Source organism: Lithobates pipiens, unplaced genomic scaffold (genome assembly GCF_037356315.1).
Source record: "Lithobates pipiens isolate NorthernLeopardFrog02 unplaced genomic scaffold, aLitPip1_a1.2 Scaffold_19, whole genome shotgun sequence".
NCBI classification, from domain to species: domain Eukaryota; kingdom Metazoa; phylum Chordata; class Amphibia; order Anura; family Ranidae; genus Lithobates; species Lithobates pipiens.
In genome coordinates this window covers 9,077,613-9,100,335 of record NW_027507764.1, presented here as the reverse complement: position 1 = coordinate 9,100,335, position 22,723 = coordinate 9,077,613, and the positions used below count along the sequence as shown (strand labels likewise).

General features: G+C 47.3%; 1 protein-coding gene across 1 annotated transcript in view; it reads right to left on the bottom strand.

Annotated features, from left to right (window-relative positions):
• Nucleotides 1-22,723, bottom strand: part of LOC143997901 (NACHT, LRR and PYD domains-containing protein 6-like) — a 207,014-nt gene that overhangs the window by 47,281 nt on the left and 137,010 nt on the right. The window contains exon 11 of the mRNA XM_077493723.1: nt 15,086-15,141. Coding sequence (XP_077349849.1) covers nt 15,086-15,141 — 56 coding nt within the window. The remainder of the gene's footprint in view (nt 1-15,085; nt 15,142-22,723) is intronic.

Below are 22,723 nucleotides of genomic sequence, written 5' to 3'. Positions count from 1 at the left end.
GGATTTACACGGCGGAAGGGTGCTTTGCTGTGTCTTGGACTTCCTATTTCTAGTCCCGTCGTACGTGCTGTACACGTCATCACGCAAGCTTTCGACGGACTGTTTGTGCATCCGTGTGTGGTCAAGTCCGTTCAGTCGAAAGTACGACGGACTGTCTGTCGGATTGTATGACGAACTAAGTACGCCATACAGTCCGCCCGTGTGTACGCGGCATTACTGATCCCACCCCCCACCACCACTGATCTAATCTCTACCATATCCCCCCCCCCCCCCCCCATCACCTCTGTTGTAGAAGTGATGGGTGGGTAGGGATGGATCCGTAAGAAGCAGAGGTGGTGGACTTGGGATGGATTGCACTGCAATTAGAATCGTACAGTCACTTACTTGAATGCCTCCAGGGATGCCTTTCCTCATGGGGAGAGAGAGAGAGATCCTTCACTCGATTGGTGTCAGCTGACTTCATTTTTCAGTGTCCGCCCCGCCTCCCTACATTCTCTCTCTCTGGATAGGCGGGGCGGGATGGGGCGGTCCAGAAAGTCTCTCTGAGTCTCAGCCTCTTCTCTTTGCCAGACCAAATGGAAGAGCCACAAACTGGTAGTGGGCTTCCCCGATTGCAAAACGCAGACACTTTTGATGCCGAAGGCATATGGGTATGTGCAGGTACGCATCTTGGATGTCTAAGGACTTAAGGGAGTCCTCTTGATGGAGTGCAGCGACTACTGAGCGAACTGATTCCATTTTAAAGCTCTGCACTTTTACAAAGTGATTGAGCAGTTTTGGGTCCAAGATCGGACGTAGCCCTTCCTTCTTGGGAACCACAAACAGATTTGAGTAGAATCCCTGGAAGCGTACCGATTCTGGAACTGGTACAATCACCCCGCGATTCAGCAAATCCCTTAGCGCCCCCAAGAGGGCCTCCCGGCGCGCCGGGGATATGGGTATGCTGGAGGGGAAGAATCTGTTTGGCGGCCAAGAGAGGAACTCTATCTTGTAGCCAGTGGAAATTAGATCGCAGACCCATTGGTTGGATAATCGGGAGGACCACCGGACTGCAAACTCCCGAAGGCGACCCTCCACCCGAGACATGGGTGGGGGCAAACCTTCATGCGGTAGCACTTTTATTCGCAGGCTTGCGGTTCCAGGGATGTTTTTGACTGTCTGTGGACGTCCTGTTGGGCTGGGTACGTTTTGTCGAAGCTCCAGGCGGAAAAGCCATTTGTGGGCAGAAAAGGAGGGCCCTTGCCTACAGCGTGGCTCCTTAGCCTTCCTGGCCTGTGGGAGTAGAGTACTCTTACCACCGGTGGCATTTTTAATAATATCTAAGGAGGCTCCAAAGAGACGATCGCCAAGGAAGGGAAGATCCTTCAGGGCTTTTTTAGATGCCTGGTCAGCAGACCAGCATTTTAGCCAAATCAGGCACCTCAGCTGACACTGACGCCCTGGATAACAGAGGGAGAGTATTGAGGGCCGCGTCACAGACGTACTTAAGGCCTTGCACTAGTTGGTCTCCATCTTGGCAAATAACGAATTGAGGACCGCCATTAGGGTGTCCTTGGGCACTGCGCAGTCCGCAGGTGATCCGGTTGCAATTTCGGCTGGATTTCAGGGGAAGAAACACCAGTTTCTGAAGCCATGCTGACCCTACCCTGTCTGCCACCCCAAGGAGACTTAGGACAGTGACAGTCCCACCCTCCTTGCTGCCGCTGACTGAGGGGCTCTTTCCCGCCGGACTCTCCACCCTGAGGAGTTCTGCGCTGTCCCCAAGTAGTGCCTGGAGTCCCTGAGTGCTCCCAAGTGCAGAGGAAACAAAAGCTGTGTTGGTGGCAGCCACTGGAATGAGAGCTAAAACGTTCTAGAAATGTGCTCAGGTTTCAATAAAATGGCTGTCCAGCGTCCAGTACACAGACAGGAAACACAGGGGAAATGGCTGTGAGAGCACATGAGCCATGCTGCTGCTAGAGAACACTGAACATGTGTTCAGGCTTCCAGAAAATGGCCGCCAGTGTCCTGAATAGGAGATCACTTGGAAAATGGCCGCTGAAGCCCAGGAAGGCATGCTGCCCTCGCCCATACCTAAAATGGCCACCAGCAGCTCCATGGGGTACAGACAGAAAAACCCTCACTAGACCCCACCTGTTTGAACAACTTAAGACCCATCTCCCTGCTCCCGTTTGCCTCCAAGCTCATCAAACGCCTTGTCCATGACCAAATGAGTCGCTACCTCATGGACAGCAACCTTCTTGACCCCCTAAAGTCTGACTTTCGCCGACAACATTCTACTGAAACTGCCCTACTAAAACTCACCAATGACCTACTAACTGCTAAAACCAACGGCCACTACTCCATACTCATACTTTTAGACCTCTCTGCTGCCTTTGACACAGTTGACTACCTGCTCTTCCTCAGCAAATTACGCTCCCTTGGCCTCTGCGATTCTGCTTTATCCTGGTTTTCCTCCTACCTATCTCAGCGCACTTTCAGTATCACTTACAACTCCATCTCCTCCGCTCCCCTTCCTCTTTCTGTTGGGGTACCCCAAGGTTCTGTCCTTGGGCCCCTCCTATAATCGCTCTATACCTCTTCCCTGGGCCAGTTGATAAACTCCCATGGTTTCCAATACCACCTCTATGCCGACGACACCCATATCTATCTCCCCACTCCTAAACTCACCCCCTCAATCTCCTCACAGATCTCCAACTTACTGAATGACATATCAGTATGGATGTCACACCACTTCCTAAAACTCAATATTTCTAAAACTGAGCTGGTTATATTTCCTCCTTCACGACCCCCCGTGACTTCACCATTAATATCAACAACACAACCATTGGTCCCTCCACACATGCCAGGGTCCTGGGTGTAATCCTTGACTCCGACCTCTCCTTCAGCCCCCATATCCAATCACTGGCTAAATCCTGCCGCCTTCACCTCCGCAACATCTCCAGAATTCGACCCTTCCTGACTAATGACACCACAAAGCAACTTGTTCACTCCTTGATTATTTCCCGCCTTGACTACTGCAACTCTCTCCTTAATGGCCTACCCTTAAGCAGGCTATACCCCCTTCAGTCTATTATGAATGCTGCTGCTAGACTCATATACCTCACTAATCGTTCCGTGACTGCTGCCCCTCTCTGCCAATCCCTTCACCGGCTTCCCCTACTCCACCGTGTAAAATTCAAAATGCTAACCATAACATACAAAGCCATCCACAACATCGCCCCCATCTACATCACCAACCTCATCTGCAGATATCGCCCAAATCGTCCCCTCCGCTCCTCCCAGGACCTCCTGCTTTCTAGCTCCCTTGTTACCTCCTCTCATGCTCGCCTTCAAAACTTCTTCAGAGCCTCTCCCATCCTCTGGAACTCCCCTCCCAAGTCTATGAGATCAGCCCCTACCCTGTCCACCTTTAGGAGTTCCCTGAAAACTCATTGAGGGAAGCCTATCCCACACCCACCTAACTGTCCCCTAGCCACCCCTATCAAATCATTCTATGCAGCTATTACCTTTTGTACCACCACCCCCTCCCTTTAGAATGTAAGCTCTATGAGCAGGGCCCTCCTGTACCTTTTGTATTGTACTGTAATTGTGTTGTCCCCCTATACATTGTAAAGCGCTGCGTAAACTGTTGGCGCTATATGAATCGTGAATAATAATAATAATAAACAATGGCTTGTGGAGCCAGTCTATATGATGAGGCCACAATGCACTGCACTGGAAACAAGATTAGTGATTTTTTTCTGATAAATTCTGGTGCCTCTTCCACAGAATTTGGATAGAAGTAACAGGGGCAGAAAAATTGGTCTTTTGGTTTCGGTGGTGCCTTCACACCATAACCCTATTGAGGTACACTTGATGAAATCAAGAACTGGCCTTGCTGTCAAAAATTGTCAAACTGGTGTGGAAAAATTGGTCTTTGGGTGTCAATTGTGCCCATGAAACCAAAAAATTCTTCCAGAAGTCCTGCAGAGATTCCACATCCCAAAAACACTTAATAAGCGACATCGGCATCAGAGGCTTAACAGCTGCTGGTTATCCAGGACGGATTCATTTTGATAAATGTCAGATGGTCCACCGAGTCTGTGGACAGACGCGTTCTATTATCAGTAACAAAACCTCCAGGAGCACTGAATGCCTGTTCAGAAAGTATGCTGGATGCAGGGCAGCTCAATTGCATACTGGGCAAGTTCTGGCCAGTGGCCTAGTCTCATGGCCCAGTAAGTCAGTGGATTGTCGACTGGAAAGCTCTCCATCTCTGTTTTTGCCCCTAGTTAATCGTCCACCATGTGATGCAGACGCTGCTGATGAGATGTGGAAGCTGACAGCCCTAGGCGGCGAGGACTATTGTGAAATGCATTACTTAGGCAGCCTCAAAACTACATTTCCACAACACTGTAATCTACCTGAGTGGGAAAAAGCATTAGATAAACTCCTCTTTAAGGTGTCCTCAAAATATTTAATTTTCTGCACTCTGTGGGTACAGGATGAGTTCTGAGACTTTCCAATTGTAATGGTGGTCAAGGAGGGTTGAAAACCAATAGTGATCCTTCTCCTTTATGCCACATATTCTTGGGTCTTTTTGCAGGCATTGAAGCATGAGGGAGCCCGTGCACCGCAAATTTGCGGAGGCATGAGAAACTATAATCCTCAGTGACCCTGAGGAGTCTATCTGGAACTGCCTCCTCCCAGCCATGTACTACTCCCAAGGGATCTGGGGATGGAAATCCTTACTGTTCGACATATGTCTTCCTCTGCTTCAATGCCTCCAAACCTGCCAGAAACCTCCTTCTCTTGTGTGTTCTGTGGCATAAGAACAATGGTGTCTGCATAAAATGGGCTTTGAGAGGAAAGGAAGTCCTCTTCCTCCCGCTGCTCTGCCTCAAGTTCCCAGTCAATAATGCCTCGCAGTGTCTGCTCCAGCAGGAACAGAACAGGGAATGTGTCACTGATGCATGCATTTTCACGGCTCACCATCCTTGTGGCCTCCTCAAATGGCAACAGTACAGTGCATAAATCCTTTATGAGCAGCCATTGGCGTGGGGAAAAAAAAGCCACCAAGCCTGCGGTTGTGCGATACTCACACAGGTACTCGACAGCCCTCTGCTACATTTGCAGACACTGCAGCATTGCCAAAGTCGAGTTCCACCTGAAGGCATGTCACAAATCAGATGGTTTACAGGTAGGTGGAATTCCCAATAAATTTCAGCCAACCGAGCACTGGCTGTGTATGACCGCCTGAAATGGCTACAGACTCTTCTGGCCTGCTTTAGCAGACCTTCCAACCCTGGGTACGCTGTACCACCAAATTGAGGACATGTGCCAGGCATGGTACATGTGTCAACCTTTCCTGTCTAAGGGCGGGCACAAGGTTTGTGCCATTATCACACACCTTCATTCTTGGCTCCAGCTGGCGTGGTGTGAATCATCTCTGGGCCTGACCCTGCAGAGCTGCAAGGATCTCTGCTTCGGTGTGGTTCCTGTCCCCTAGACACACCAGCTGAAGCACTGCATGACACCTTTTAGTCTGACACACTGAATAGCCCCTTGAATGCTTAGGGGGTACTTGTGGCTCATAGGACAATTCAGCAGAGGGGGGCATGGAGGTGGAGGAGGAGGAGGGGGGTAGAGCTGACAAATCTGGCATCACCACTAGCTATCTGGAGATGTGGGGGCACAACAAGCTGCAGCACTGACCCCTATCCTGCATCCTTCCGAGTTGTAAGCAGAGTTACCCAGTGTGCTGTGAATGAAATATATCATCCCTGACCATGCTTGCCAGACCACGTGTCAGCAGTAACATGGACTTTGCGGCTAACTGTCTTGCCCAACGATGCCACAACATTGCCTTCCACGTGATGGTACAGAGCTGGAATGGCCTTATGTGAAAAGAAAAAGTAACTAGGAACCTGCCATTTTGGTACAGCACATTCTGCAAATTAAGGGAAGGGGTCAGAAGCCACCAGATGGAAAGGCAGAAGTTGTAGAGCCAGCAGCTTTGACAAGCTTGCATTTAGAAGCTGGACATGTGGGTGGCAGTGACTTTATTTTAATTTTTCCCCTGCAGCAGATGGGGCAAAGAAATTTGCCAGTTATAGTCTACAGCTGGTGGTGTGCTGCTGGCAGATGTGCTGCAAGGACCTAGGACACCCTGCACTATACATCATCCCTGTCATTGGGGACTGCTGACAGGTAATGAGCTATAGCGGGGGCAGATTGAGGTAAGGAGGATGAACAGATTTGTGCCCCTTCTGTGTGGCTTTCAGGCGCTCTTGCCAAAGGGCTGAGTGGTGGGAAGTTAAGTGCCTTGTCAAGCATCTGGTACCCAAATGTCTGGTGTGTTTGCCACGCTTGATATGCTTGAGACAATGCTTGCAAATTGCAACAGTGCAATCGGCTGCACATGTGCTAAAAAAAGGCCCAGACAGCTGAGCTGTGGGAAGTGGGCTGGGAGAGAACAGCTCCACAATGTGATGGAATAGGGTGGCTGCTCTCTACGCTTCCATAGTGACTGCCTCGTTGGGGTTGTGCCTCACCCTCACTTTCCCCCTCTGCCAATTTGTGTACTGTGTTCTCCCCTCTCTGTAGGCTCATGTTCCTGCCTTCCTCAACCTCAGAAACAAAATCAGATTCAAGTAATGGCTGTGCATCATCAAGGAACAAGTGGCTGATGCTGTGTTCAAATAACTTAGCTGACTCCTCCATTCCTGATGCTGGGGCTATGGCAGGAATTTCTGTGGACAAGAAAGCAGGTTTAGCCACTCTGGCAGCTGCAGTGGACTGTGCACCAGTCTCTGCTTGGGTGACTGAGGATGAGGATGGTTTAGTAAGCCAGTCCACCACATGCTGTGGCTGGATAGCACAGGCAACATCATTAAACAGGAAAGGATGCCCTGCCTGAGGACTGACCACATCCACCTTTGCCTGTGCACACATACGCTGCTGCCCCCCCTCACAGTGCCATGGGAAAGTCTGCCTCTCCTTGTCCTCCCAGACATGATTGGGGGGGGGGGGGGGGTGCTTATTAACATTAACACAATGTAATATAGACGTGGAAATGTGTACATGGATGCACTTTAATGGAAAGTGGTGTTTGGTGCACTTTAACTACAACACAGACACACTCCACTGATACACTATATTATACTGCAGTAAAACTGCACTGACGCACTGCAATATATGGTGTTAAACTTTCAGTATCGCACTGAACTGTACTGCGTTAAGTGTGCAGTAATGCACAGAAATGTACTGCGTTAAATTGTCACTACACTCACACTGACTGAACTATCCCTACATTCACACTAATATAAAGACGAATGGTTGCACTACACTCACACTGCATTATCCCTAGATTCGCAATAAACAGATATTATACATCGACCATAAAAATCACAATAGCCCACTGAGGCTGGGTTCACACCTCCGAAGGATGCGGCTCACAGCAGGGGTGCGGTGCGTCCCTGTTCTCCGTTTCAGGGACAAATCGGGGCCAAATTTTTTCCTGATTTCGGCCCTGAAACTCCGCCAAAGATGCACAGTGTCCCTGTACAAGCCGCAACGAAGACATGTGAAACCGGCTCCATAGAGAGCCGGTCACAATCTCCTGTCATGCAAGTTGGATGCGGGGAAACAGACATCCAATTCACATGTGTGAACCTAGCCTGTCTAATAGCACTGAACAGAGCCTTGTTCTAGCTCTCTCCATGCCAATATCACACTGAAAATGGCCACTATTGAAAGAATACTTTTATAGTGTGGGGCAGAACCAACAGCAATGAGCCATGATTGGATAGAGTCATCATGACAGCATCCAATCATGGCTCTGACAGTGCTCTGTGCCCTGATAGGGCAAAGCTTTCATTGCTTTATCCAATCGGGACTTTCAATGCACTGTGCGGTGGCACAGTGCATTGTGGTCGTTCAGCGGGCCGAACAAGCAGTCGAACGCCCTGAAAATTCAGTGGATTCACTATCCTGGGGGTTCATCCGCAAATCCTCTTCTGCAGATGCTTGCTTTTTCTTTGTGAAAGAGTGGTTAACTGAGACTCTGTATCGATTATAGGGATCTCAATTGTATTACTGTTAAAAATGCTTAAACGATTCCATTGATTATGGAATTATTTGACCGCCTCAAGGGAGCCCCGGTCTTCACGAAGCTCGATTTGAGAGGGGCATACAATCGTGAGGATTAAAGAGGGCGACAAATGGAAACCTGTACTTAATACTTGGATCGGACGCTACAAATACCTTGTAATGCCCTTTGGTCTCTGCAATGCTCCAGCTGTTTTCCAGGAATGTATGAACAATGTCCTCCGAGATATGTTACAGCAATGTGTGGTGGTTTACCTCAATGATATTCTCATATATTCAAAATCCCTAGAGAATCACCACACAGACATCTCCCATGTGCTACGGAGGTTGAGAGAGAACAACCTGTATTGCAAGTTGAGGTGCGAGTTCCATCGTGAACAGATTACACTTTTGGGTTATGTCATTTCTGCTGCCGGCTTTTCGATGGACGCAGAGAAACTATCTGCAGTTCTACAGTGGCCTCGACCCATATGTCTACATCCCCTATGTAGTTTTCTTGGCCTTGCCAATTATTACCCCATAATGTAATGTTTGGATATTTTATTGTAAAGCCAATAAAATCACACTTACATGGTCCATGTAGTAATAAAAGCAAAAAATCAGGAATTCCAGGACACGATGCACTCCACAGACCGAAACCGGAAGTGACGCAATGATGCTGTAAGCTTTTAGATCGTTGTGTGTTCATGTTCCCAAGATTTTATCGATCTTCAATAAACTTCAATGATTTTAATTCCTGGATGTGCCGCCACCCTTTTTGTTTCATGCTGTAGGCTCCGCCCAACGTGTTTCTTCAGAGTGACATCATCAGGAGGGCCAAACTTCCTGATTTTTTGATTTTATTACTACATGGACTGTAATTTTTAACGGCTTGAGCGCGATTTTAATGACTTTACATAAAAATATCCGAATGGAGTTACACCATGTACAGCCATGGCCAAAAGTTTTGAGAATGACAGAAATATTACTTTTTTTTTTTTTTACAAAGTCTGCTGCCTCAGTTTCTATGATGGCAATTTGCAAATACTCCAGAATGTTATGAAGAATGAACTGCAAAGTCCCTCTCTGCCATGAAAATAGACTTAATCCCATGAAAAAAGATTTCCACTGCATTTGTGAAGAAGGCTTCAGGGCACCCAAGAAAGTCCAGCAAGCGCCAGGACTGTCTCCTACAGTTGATTCAGCTGCAGGATCGGGGCACTGCCAGTTCAGAGCTTGCTCAGGAATGGCAGCAGGCAAGTGTGAGTACATTGGCACGCATAGTGAGAAGACTTTTGGAGGATGGCCTGGTGTCAAGAAAGGCAAGAACGAAGACACCTCTCTCCATGAAAGACATCAGGGACAGACTAACATTCTGCAAAAGGTACAAGGATTGGACTGCTGAGGTCTGGGGTAAATTAATTTTCTCTGATGAATCCCCTTTCCGATTGTTTGGGGCATCCGGAAAAAACTTTGTCCGGAGAAGAAAAGGTGAGCGCTACCATCAGTCCTGTGTGATGCCAACAGTAAAGCATCCTGAGACCATTCCTGTGTGGGGTTGCTTCTCAGCCAAGGGAGTGGGCTCACTCACAATTTCACAATGGTCCAAAAACATTTTCTGAGAGAAACTTCTCCCAAACATCCAAGAACAGTTTTGTGATGAACAATGCCTTTTCAGCATGATAGAGCACCTTGCCATAAGGCAAAAGTGATAAGCAGCTTGGGGAACAAAACATTAACATTTTGGGTCCATGGCCAGGAAACTCCCCAGACCTTAATCCCATTGAGAACTTGTGGTGAACAAAAAAAAATCCCTCAAATTCTGACAAACTCCAAGCATTGATTATGCAAGAATGGTCTGCCATCAGTCAGGATGTGGCCCAGTTGATTGACAGCATGCCAGGGGGAATTGCAGAGGTCTTCAAAAAGAAGGGTCAGGGGCGTGGTCTCAGCATGGAGGAGTGAGGACGCGTTCTCTCTGAGCTCCTGGACCGTGGCTCCTCGGCAGCTTACCCACGCAGTCTTGCCAAACATTTCAGCTTCTCCCCACCGCCCAGGAACTCTGAGAAGTGGTGTCACACAGCGGGAGACTCTGCCGCCCCTATGGAGCGATTTCTGGTCCCAGTGCAGCTGGCCGCATTGACCCCGAACTCTGCCAAGATGGCGCTGACACGGGCCATGATGACGAATCCAGCCAGCCTACAAATGGAGGAGGGGGAGCAAGGTATGATCGCGGAAATTACATGACTCCCTTCTCCCAGTCCAGCGACCTCTCCCCATGCCTTCCCCGATCACTGTCCCTAACATCACTGTGCAGTCCTGGAGGAGAGCAAGGCGGCTCCAAGCAATGGGCCTCAGGGGACATGCAGACCTCTCAAAACCAGGCCTCTCTTATATTCACCGACCGACACAGCTCCTCTCTGTAACTAAATGGGACGTCCCCAAGCAGTGCCAAACGAGGGGTGGGAAAAAAACAGCATTAAACTTCATCCACCATGGCAAGTGGGAACTAGTGAAACTAAACCCACAAAAAAAACAAAAAAAAAACAGCAGTGTACGGAAAAAGCACCGCCATATAACCGGGCATTCTCAACAGGAGAGATCCCCAACACCGCAACCTTGTGCGGACATAATGCAACAGTGCATCAACAAGCAGTACTGCGTTTTTATCGAAAAACCAGGAAAAAAACTCAATTGCAACTACACGGCCGCCTGCAAAACTTTGCGGCCAAAACAGGCATCAGCCGATGCACTGATGTCTACCTTGTAGAACTTGGTAAGCGTATGGACAGACGACCAGGTCGCCGCCTTACACACCTGAGCGACAGATGCTTGGTGTCAAAGGCTCAGCGTCTGGAGTACGTGGGTTTACTATTGGACTCCAGGGAAGCAAGGGTTTTTGTTCCCTCAGACAAATTGCTGACTCTCAGATCTGCGGTCAATCTACTGATGAACTGCAAGCGGACGTCGCTCCGCTTTTGCATGTGGGTACTCCTTGATCTGGTGGTTGAGGTCCCCAGTGATTCAGTCCGGAAAATCGTTCCTTCCTCTGAAATAGACAGTGATCACTACGGACACCAGTCTGTCCGGCTGGGGTGGAGTGATGGGGATTCAATCGGCTCAGGGCCTCTGGTCCACGGAGGAATACAAGTTGCCGATCAATCTGCTTGAGAGCGATCAGGCTGTGCCTCCACACTTGGTCGATGAGTCTTCAAGGGCATCCGATCAGTATACAGTCAGACAACGCCACGGCTGTGGCGTACGTAAATCACCAAGGGGGAACAAGAAGCTCAGCCGCTGCTCGGGAGGTTGCTCACATACTTTGGTGGGCAGAGCGACACGTACCGGCCCTGTCGGCCATTTACATCCCGGGGGTGGAAAATTGGCAGGCGGACTATCTGAGTCAACAGATGCTGGATGCTGGAGGAGAGTGGGCATTGTGGGACTCGGTGATTCCAACTATGTTGAAGGCGCGGAAATCTTCAAGGAAGATATACCATCGTATTTGGAAGGCCTATATCTCCATGTGTGAGGAGAAAGGGTGGCATCTGCGCTCCTTTTCTATATCCAGGATCCTGCTGTTTCTTCAGCAAGGTGTAGACCAGAAGTTGGCGTTGAGCACCATCAAGGGGAAAATTTCAGCTCTGGCTGTCTTTTTCCAGCGACCCCTGGCGTCTCACTCATTAGTGAGTACCTTTGTTCAGGGGGTGCGGCATGTAGTCCCTCCGGTGCGTCTTCCGTTACCTCCGTGGGATTTGAACCTGGTGTTGTCAACACTTCAGAAGCCGCCGTTTGAGAATCTCAGGGAGATTCCCTTGTTGACCCTTTCACAGAAAGTTTTTTCTAGCGGCCATCACATTGGCCAGGAGCTGTTTCATAATTGGCGGGCTTGTCCTGCAAGTCGCCTTTTCTGGTCATCCACAGGGATAAGGTGGTGTTGCGTCTGCAACCGTCCTTTTTACCAAAGGTGGTTTCGGCTTTTCATAAAAATTAGGATATTGTATTACCATCGTTGTGTCCTAAGCGGAAACACCCCAAGGAGGTGGCCCTTCAAGCTCTCGATGTGGTTAGGGCTCTGAAGGTGTATTTGTCTGCCACGGCTCCCTTTCGGAAGTCAGACTCACTGTTTGTTTTGGTGGCTGGTCCTAAGAAAGGCATGACGGTCTCGTTGGCCACCATTTCCAGGTGGATCAGACAGATTGTAGTCCAAGCCTACGCCTTGAAGGTGCAGGTGCCCCCCTTTCCAGTCACGGCCACTCTACAAGAGCAATCGATACGTCGCTTTAAGGCCTGCTAAGAGGATCCGAGCGGATTTGGAGATCACGTGATATCCGAACGATTGGGTCGTTTTCCAGCATCCTGTATCGAGACGTCTATGTGATTTGTGATCGAATCTGCGCAGTTCGACCTCCCTTAAACAGGGGATCACTGGGGATCTGGTAAGCCTCCATTTATTAGTGATCTATAGAGGTGAAGGGTCCACGTGGTCAAGCATTGTTATTATTTTTGAACAAACAAGATTAGCTACCTTTGCTTCATATTCACATGGGACATTATTTATATTATTTTGCTGCATCAATTTATCTGTGATCATTTGGATTCACAGTTCGTTTTTTGATTCTATTGGACACTTGAGTTTCAGAAGCATCTTATATTAATGTTTTTTCACAATATTTGTATATTTGACTTCACAGTTTTTTTTGTTTTACATTTATTAGGCCACATTCATATTTAGTGGCCAAGCGCTGCACTTTATTTCTTTTGTTCAGGCTGTAATTGACTGCAAAGGACCAAGTATTAAAAAGTGAAAGTTTGATGGATGATTGTTAATCTGTCCCATTACTTTTGGTCCTTTAAAAAGTGGGAGGCACAAATACAAACTGTTGTAATTCCTACACCGTTCACCTGATTCGGATGTAAATACCCTCAAATTAAAGCTGAAAGTCTGCAGTTAAAGAACATCTTGTTCATTTCATTTCAAATCCATTGTGGTGGTGCATAGAGCCAAAAAGATCAGAATTGTGTCAATGTCCGAATATTTATGGACCCGACTGTAATGTACAATGTGTGTTTCTCTAATATAATTGTGCCAAATACCCAAGTTATAGCGCCGTTCTGCGCTTCCGTGACCCACCGGAGCACTCTTCCCCGGAGCGGAGCGACGCTATACTGAAGGTATTTGGCACAATTATATTACAGAAACACACACCTTGTACATTATATACTACTGTAATAAAGTGGATTATAGGATTTTACAAGCATTTTAAAACTAGGGCTTATTTTTGGGGTAGGGCTTATATTGCAGCCCTACTGGAAAATAACGCAAGGTCTTATTTTCTGGGAAACACAGTATGTACAACTCCTGCCAATTCACTCAAGGGGAATTAACAGTCTCTAGTTAATTCAGCAACTGCCCGTTACAGGCTAGGAACATCCTGTCCCTTTGTGTATAAAGTTGCACATTGTGGAGTGAACAGCATCACCTTCTGCCTTCCTGCAGACTCTAAGCCCAGTTTTACCGCTGCAGAAGATACCAGCCCACCTGGTTGCCTGCTTCCCCAGTCCTGCCTGACTGGCACACACACATGGAGATTCTCCAGGGCAAGGTTAGATGAAGACTTGGCACATCACTGTCTTCAAGAGAGCACTGTTACAGCTGACAGTCTCTCCCCTTGTCCTGTCCATGGACTGTGCTGATCTACTCGCTGTCTCTGCATGGATCTCTCCAACTGTCTCCTGTGGTGGGATCCTTCCAGACCAGCTTTCCTGAGCTTCCAGCCTGAGGCTCACCCACCCTCTGCCACCGACAGTCTCCCCTCAGCACAGCATCTTCCACCCAACTCCTTTTCGCATGGTCCATGTCTATGGGTTTTTCCAGTCCCCTCTCTGGGGATTGGCTGAGGGCCCATACATATTTATGGCAGCCCCTCCTACTACTTCGCATACTAATTCTAGAACATTCTCCAATGCCCCAGAAATGGGGGGGGGGGGGCACCAGAGAGCTGCCAGGATGAGTCATTCAGCCCTGGCCTTGAATAACCCTGACTCAATTGAAGGGGTTGTTAGGGCAGTGCTCACAATCACTGCCAGCCCCTCTGCTAGGATAACCTGTAGTATATAGCGTGTGCCGTTTTTAAAATTCATCTTCTAAATACCTTATTTCTTCTCACCGATCTTCTCGGCAATCAGCGGTCCCATGACCACCCGTCACTCTCTGCCCCTGATGTATTTACTACAGAGGGAGGGGCCCAGATCTCCCTCTGACGTCTGCTGGCCAGTCACGTGATCTCACTCTATAGTACATACATTGGAGGAAGAAAGCGACGGGCATTCACGTGACCGATGAGAAGAAATAAGGTATTTATTAAAAGAATAATAAAAAAAAATGGCACATACTATATACTACATGTTATCCTAGCAGAAGGGCTGGCAGTGATTGTGAGCAGTACATTTTATACTGGTGAGAACGGTGCTAAAAGGGGAGGGGAAGAGCGGCTCACACACAGGAGCTAACAGGCAGGGAGGGGACAGGGGAGAGGACAGAGGAGAGCTGCGGATGACGGAGGCACGCAAACCGACCATGGTGTTAGGGCTCAGGAGCCATGATAAACTATGGTCAGTTTACAGGGGGGGGGGGGGGGGGGCAGAACCAGGCAGGTTTTTTTTTAGGCGATACAGGGGCCCAAATGACACAGCACAAGCACTATGCTCTATAAAATGCTTTAAAGGAACGGGATCCTTTTTTTTTTAGGGCAACAAACACTTTAAATGACTCAGGTCTAACCTAGAGCCAGCTATGTTTTTTCCTGCACTGTCACTACTAGTAGCACACACTAGAGGGTGCTATACATAGTTAAAATAAATCTGATCACATGTGCACGTGGACTGGTGTATGGTATGATCTGGGAATCAGGACAACCTGTATATGAATATTTATATACTGAAGTAGTATTTGTCCCATGAACATCTGGAAGTCTAAATGATCACAATGTAATAAAAAGGAAGAAAACTTTACCTGTATGTTTTTCCATCTACAATCGGTGTAACTAAATTCTCGGGCTCTTCCTGAAACTATGCAAAAGAAAAAAAATATATATAAAATAATCAGATTCGTAAGGGCTAGTATTAGTGAAGTATGTAATACACACATTACAATATTGATTTTCTGTCGACACAAGAAAACCATCCGATTTTATATTTATGGATCTACAAGTGACAACGTGAACACGAGATATGTTAAAGGCCAAGTTCACTTTTCTTGTACCAATATACCATTAATGTATCTCTGATGCAGAAAAATAAAAGCTCTCTTTGATTTTTAGAACAAGACCTTACCTCAGCCCTTGCTGTGTTCATAGAAAACTTCATGACTTCCTGGTATGTAGATTTGGGATGTAGTGCAATGAGCTTTTTTGCTCATTGCAATACATCAGGGGTGTCCAACTCTTGGACCGTGCGCTACATGCAGCCCCAGAGAGTTTAGCATATGGCCCGGGCCCAACCAGAGGGACGCTGGGAATGCCAAGCAAACATAGCAGCTGAGGAGGGATGCTGTGCAAACCCAGTTGATGTTTGCACATCCCAAATTTACATACCAGGAAGTAAAGAAGTTTTCTATGAACACAGCAAGCGCTGAGGTAAGGCCTCATTCTAAGAATCAGAAGAAAGCCTTTATTTTTCTGAAACAGAGATACATTAAAGATGTTTGCAAACCCTTACAAACCACTTTGACCTACAGGTAAGCCTAGATTAAGGTTTAGGAGATATTTGCCCAAAAACGGGCACCGCTGTCTAAGGCGCATGTAGACAGTGGCGCACTGAGCGCGGCATTCTCAGCGACGGAGCTGCCGCGCGTGTTGGCTCCCGTGCGCATGCGCGGGAGTGATGTCATCGAGGCTTCGCCGAATGACAGCGGCAGAGCTGCGAGACCCCAGCAACAAGATGGATGCGGCGGACTACAGGGGACAGCGGCGACTTCGCTGGCTCCTGTGTCAGGTAAGTGACACATAATGGGCTACTATGCGATGCATAGTAGTCCATTATGCTTTGCCTTTGCAGGGAATGAAAGAGGAAGTAAACTCATCAGGGTTTACTTCCTCTTTAAGGGTATATTGGTACTAAGGGATCTGGATTTTAGAAGAAAAAAAAAAAAAAATAGAATTTTTAAAACGGCTTACCTGTAAAATCCTTTTCGTGGAGTACATCATAGGACACAAAGCCTCAAGTAATTACTTGGTGGGCTATAGGATACCTTCAGGTGTTGACACTGGTAAACCCCAATTAAGAAAGTTGACTCCCTATATAACCCCTCCTCCTTCCAGGAGCACATCAGTTTTTGTAGTCAAGCAATATACGTATACCCCATAAAAAGAGGGGCGGGTCCTATGATGTACTCCAAGAAAAGGATTTTACAGGTAAGCCGTTTAAAAAATCCAAGAAAAGGATTTTACAGGTAAGCCGTTTAAAAAATTACAGCTAGAGCTGTAAAAACGCGAATCGTGGTAAAACGCGCATAACGCGTAACATATTTTCTTTGTTTTCTGAGTGCTATAGCCAAGAGATGTGTTTCTTTAAAAAAACGCTACTTAACGCTAACGCGCAAAAACGCCAATGCAATACGCGGTAAAAATCACGTTTTTAACGCCGATTTTTCCAGGCTTCGGAGCTAGCTTTGCAGCCAGTTTTTTAAAACGTCCATGTGCATGAGCACTTAATGTGACCTATAAACTGTACAACTCAGTTGAAAAACAAACAAATCTTTTAGGGGGGGGGGGAGTGGAAATAAAAATAAAAATAATGTGGTAGCATAAGTGTGCACACCTTCTTATAGCTGTAGCTTTGTTCAGAATTAAGCAATCATATTCAATTTCAAACTCATGTTAAATAAGAGTCAGTACACACCTGCCATCATTTAACCACTTAAGGACCGCCGCATGTAATTATACGTCGGCACAATGGCACGGACGGGCACAATGGCACGGACGGGCACAATCACGTACCCATACGTTGGGGTCCCAACTCCGTATGGGACCCCAAAAACCAAGCACCGCCTTCATGCTTTCTAAGGGTGTAAATTTTTTATTTCACTCCTCACTCTCAATCACAGTTTCGGAGTGCCCACATGGCACAAACCCCCTCCCAAATGACCCCATTTTAGAAAGTAGACACCCCAAGCTATTTGCTGAGAGGTATGGTGAGTATTTTGCAGATCTCGCTTTTTGTCACAAAGTTTTGAAATTTGAAAAAAGAAAAAAAAAATGTTTTTTTCTTTACTTTCTTCATTTTCAAAAAAAAAAAAAAGAGAGAGCTGTAAAATACTCAGCATGACTCTCAGCAAATAGCTTGAGGTGTCTACTTTCTAAAATGGGGTCATTTGGGGGGGGGGGTAGGGGGTTTGTGCCATCTTGGCATTTTATGGCCTTCAAAACTGTGATAGGTAGTGAGGAGTAAAATAAAAAATGAATGCCCTTAGAAATCCTGAAGGCGGTGCTTGGATTTCGGGGTCTCGTACGCAGCTAGATTCACAAAGTTCCTCCCATGTGGTATCCCTGTGCTCAGGAGAAGCAGCAGAATGTATTTTGGGGTGTAATTTCACATATGCGCATAGCATGTGTGAGCAATATATAATTTAGTGACAACTTTGAGCAAAAAAAAAGTTTGTAATATTCCCGCAACTTGTGGCAAAATATAAAATATTCCATGAACTCAACATGCCTCTCAGCAAATAGCTTGGGGTGTCTACTTTCCAAAATGGGGTCATTTTGGGGGTTTTTGTGCTATTTTGGCATTTCATGGCCTTCGAAACTGTGATAGGTAGTGAGGAGTGAAATCAAAAATTTTCACCCTTAGAAATCCTGAAGGTGGTGATTGGATTTCGGGGTCCCGTACGTGGCTAGGCTCCCAAAAAGTCCCACACATGTGGTATCCCCATACTCGGGAGAAGCAGCAAAATGTATTTTGGGGTGCAATTCCACATATAACTATAGCATGTGTGAGCAATATATCATTTAGTGACAAATTTTTGTAAACATTTTATTTATTTTTATTTTTTTGTCATTATTCAATTACTTGGGACAAAAAAAAATATATTCAATGGGCTCAACATGCCCCTCAGCAATTTCCTTGGGGTGTCTACTTTCCAAAATGGGGTCATTGGGGGGGGGGGGTTGTACTGCCCTGCCATTTTAGCACCTCAAGAAATGAGATAGGCAGTCATAAATTAAAAGCTGTGTAAATTCCAGAAAATGTACTCTAGTTTGTAGACGCTATAACTTTTGCGCAAACCAATAAATATACGCTTATTGACATTTTTTTTTTACTAAAGACATGTGACTGAATACATTTTGGCCTAAATGTATGACTAAAATTGAGTTTATTCGATTTTTCTTATAACAAAAAGTAGAAAATATTTTTTTCTCGAAAATTTTCAGTCTTTTTCCATTTATATCGCAAAAAATAAAAATCGCAGAGGCAATCAAATACCATCAAAAGAAAGCTCTATTTGTGGGAGGAAAAGGACACAAATTTCATTTGGGTACAACATTGCATGACCGCGCAATTACCAGTTAAAGCAGACTGACAATTGGTCCGGGGCTGAAGTGGTTAAAGTGCCTCTGATTAACCCCAAATAAAGTTTAGAATCTTTCCTGACGTTTTCTTAGTCGCATCCTACAGCAAAAGCCATGGTCCTCAGAGAGCTTCCAAATCATCAGAGAGATGTCAATGTTAATGGTATCAGTCAGGAGAAGGGTACAAAAGAATTTCCAAGGCATTAGATATACCATGAAAACACAGTGAGGACAGTCATCATCAAGTGGAGAAAATCTGGCACAACAGTGACATTACCAAGAACTGGACGTCCCTCCAAAAGTGATGAAAGGGATGAGAAGGAAACTGGTCAGGGAGGCTGCCAAGAGGCCTACAGCCACATTAACCACTTGCCGACCACTGCATGCCGATATACGCCGGCACAATGGCAGCAGTAGGCAAATGGACGTACCTGTCAGGGCAAGTGGGTACGTTGCCGAGGCTAGTGGGAGTGCGCAAATGAAAGCACGACCGTGCCCGTGATCGTGTCATGGAGCTGCAGAACGGGGAGATGCCTCTGTAAACAAGGCATTTCCCCATTCTGCCTAGTGACAAGACAGCTATCTACTGCTCCCTGTCATCGTGAGCAGTGATCGCTGTCATGTTAGTGGTAGCCTATTCTCCCCCAGTTAGAATCACTCCCTAGGACACACTTAACCCCTTGATCGCCCCTAGTGTTTAACCCCTTCCCTGCCAGTGTAATTTACATAGTAATCAGTGCATTTTTATAGCACTGATCTTTGTATAAATGACAATGGACTCAAAACAGTGTTAAAAGTGTCCGATGTGTCCGCCATAATGTCACAGGCACGATAAAAAATAGGATTTTTGTACTCACCATAAAATCCTTTTCTCTAAAGTTAATTGACGGACACAGCTCCAGTAATCTTGACCGTAGGGTTATTACGCCACCTTCAGGAGAGGACTAGTTAGAACATGAAATAAATGCGAAAACAACAGAACTTTACAGTTCCGCCCAGAGGGCGGTCCCTCTGGTAATAACCCCTCAGCCTGCTTCCTGCAGCTCAGTATGTCAACAAGCAGTATAACGTAAACCAATGGAAGGGGAGGGTGCTGTGTCCGTCAATGAACTTTAGAGAAAAGGATTTTATGGCGAGTACAAAAATCCTATTTTCTCTTTCGTTCATTGACGGACACAGCTACAGTAATCTTGACCATAGGGATGTCCCCAAGCAGTGGGAAAAGCAAAATAACTTCACCCACAACCATAGGTGCTCGCCAATGGGGGAGTAATCATCTGAACCAACCGCAGCAGAACTTGCGGTCAACCTATGCATAAGAGTGCATTAAATTCAAAAAAGGTAACTTTCTCTTAACAGAAGAAAGAGTGTAAAATTGCAACATCACACAGCCGCCTGCAAAACTTTGCGGCCAAAGCAGGCATCAGAAGATGCCCTTACATCCACTTTGTAGAACTTCGTAAAGGTGTGAACGGGCGACCAAGTTGCCGCCTTACACGCCTGGGCTAATGACGCTTGATGTCAGAAGGCCCAAGAGGTTCCAATTACCCTGGTGGAATGGGCCGTGACAGGAAAGGGGGACACCTGCCCCTTTAGGGCATAATCCTGGACCACGATCTGTCTGATCCACCTGGAAATGGTGGACGACGAGACTGCCAATCCTTTTTTCGGACCAGCTACCGAAACTAACAGAGTCTGACTTCCGGAAGGGAGCCGTGGCAGACAGATAATCCCAGGACCACATCCAGGGAATGGAGGGCCATCTCCTTAGGATGTGTTGGTTTAGGAAACAGATGGTAATACAATGTCTTCATTGAGGTGAAAAGCCGAAACCACCTTCGGTAGAAAAGCTGTGGATAACCAGATAGGGCGACTTGCAAGACAAGGCCACCAGTTCCGGAACCCTCCTGGCCGATGTAATGGCCACTAGGAAGACCACTTTCTGGGAAAGAGTCACCTCTGAAGCGCCGATAGCACCAGGTTCAGATCCCACGGGGGCAAGGATGGACGCACCGGAGGGACTACAGGCCGGACCCCTTGTACAAAGGTGCTCGCTAGAGAGTGAGATGCCAGGGGTCGTTGGAAAAAAAAACAGCCAAGGCTGATATCTGTCCCTTAAAAGGTGCTCAAAGACAGTTTCTGGTCTACTTCTCACTGTAGGAACAGCAGAATCCTGGAAACTGAATAGGTACACGGATGCCACCCCATCTCCTCACACATGGAGATATAAGCCTTCCACTTACGATGGTATATCTTCTGAGAAGATTTTCGAGCTCTCAGCATAGTAGAGATTACCAAGTCCAACAGACCTCGGTTCCTTGGCACCTGGCTTTCAACAGCCATGCCGTTAAAACCAGAGACGGTAAAGCAGGATGGAGAATTGGACCTTGAGACAGAAGGTCTTGTCGCATCGGTAACCGTCAGGGAGCGTCCGCCACCAGGAGTACTAGGTCGTGCCAAGGACGCCGAGGCAAATCTGGGGCAATCAGTAGCACTGGAATCCCCTCGGCCACCACTCTGCGGAGCAGACGTGGTAACAGTTTTAGCGAAGGGAAAGCGTAGATCAGTCGAATACTGCCGTGCCGTTTTTTACCACCTTTGCGCCCACACACCGAACGTTGGCAACAAACGTTTCAAGGACCACCGACAAAGCGTCCAAAGGCACTGCACTGTTTGCAGAGGAGCCGGTTGCAATTGCAGGGAGTTCTGGGGAAGAACTGAAGCCATGCTGACCCACCCTTGGGGACTTAAGACAGGTGCTCAATCCCACCCTCCTAGCTGCTGCAGACTGAGGGGTCCCCATAGCAGGACTCACCCCCCTGACCAAGTGCTGCGCTGTGCTGTTACAGGTGCCTGTGTCCAATGTCAGCTCCCAGGTGTCCAGAGCAAAAAAACACGTGCTGTTCTGAGGTACAGAGACCAGCGCTGAATAGAAAAAAACCGCTGGGGCTACAACAAAATGGCCACTGGGCGCCCTGTATAAGGGACAATCACAGGGAAAATGGCCGCCGAACTTCGGGAAAATGGTCCTGACCATGCCTTCCACAGAGACTCACAGAAAATGGCCGACAAGTAACTGTACACAGTGAATTAACAGAGATCATGGCGGCATACAGCGCTATGGCGGCAGCACATACAGAGCTCACAGACACCAGCAGACAGACCACAGACAACCCAGGGACACAGACAACCAGCGCAGCCCCCAATCCAGGATCAGAGCCCGCTGAGAACCCTTGGCTCAGGTACACACACCGCTCAGTAGCCTAGTCATGCAGCATCCCCCACAGAGGGAGGGAGGAAAATAGGGACGACCTCCCAGGGAATGCCCAGCTGCTCAATCCCGCCAAGGCAGGAAGAGCTGTACTTCCCATCCAGACGAGCTGGGGACATCCCATCACAGACCCACACCCGAGCAGTACGAGGTGGCTGCTGGTCATGGCACACTGTGACAAAGACTTTGTCAGTCTGGTCATATGTGTGCCCCGGAGTGTTGTGCTCACTGGCCGCCCCTGGAGCCTGAGGGGCATGTCGTGGCCGACCCAGAGTGTAGCTAGGGCCTGCACACGCTTGATGGCCAGGCTGGGGAGACTACAAGGATGTATATATCCAGCCTGTCACCCAGCCGGCTGTTGATAGCAGATCAGAGGATCTTAAAATCTTGCACAAAAGGCAAAATCCAGAAAAAAATCCCCAGGGAGCCTAGGTCCTTCTCTTTCACTAGGCAGAAAAAAACTGAGCTGCAGGAAGCAGGCTGAGGGGTTATTACCAGAGGGACCGCCCCCTGGGCAGAACTGTAAAGTTCTGTTGTTTTCACATGTATTACATGTTCTGCCTAATCCTCTCCTGAAGATGGCGTAAGATTACTGGAGCTGTGTCTGTCAATGAACGAAAGAGGAAAAAAAAAGTAAAAAAAAAAAAAAAAAAAAATCACATATCGCCCGCATTACTAAAAAAATTAATAATAAAAATGCCATAAACGTATCCCCTATTTTGTAGACGCTATAACTTTTGCGCAAACCAATCAATATACGCTTATTGTGATTTTTTTTTATACCAAAAATATGTAGAAGAATACATATCGGCCT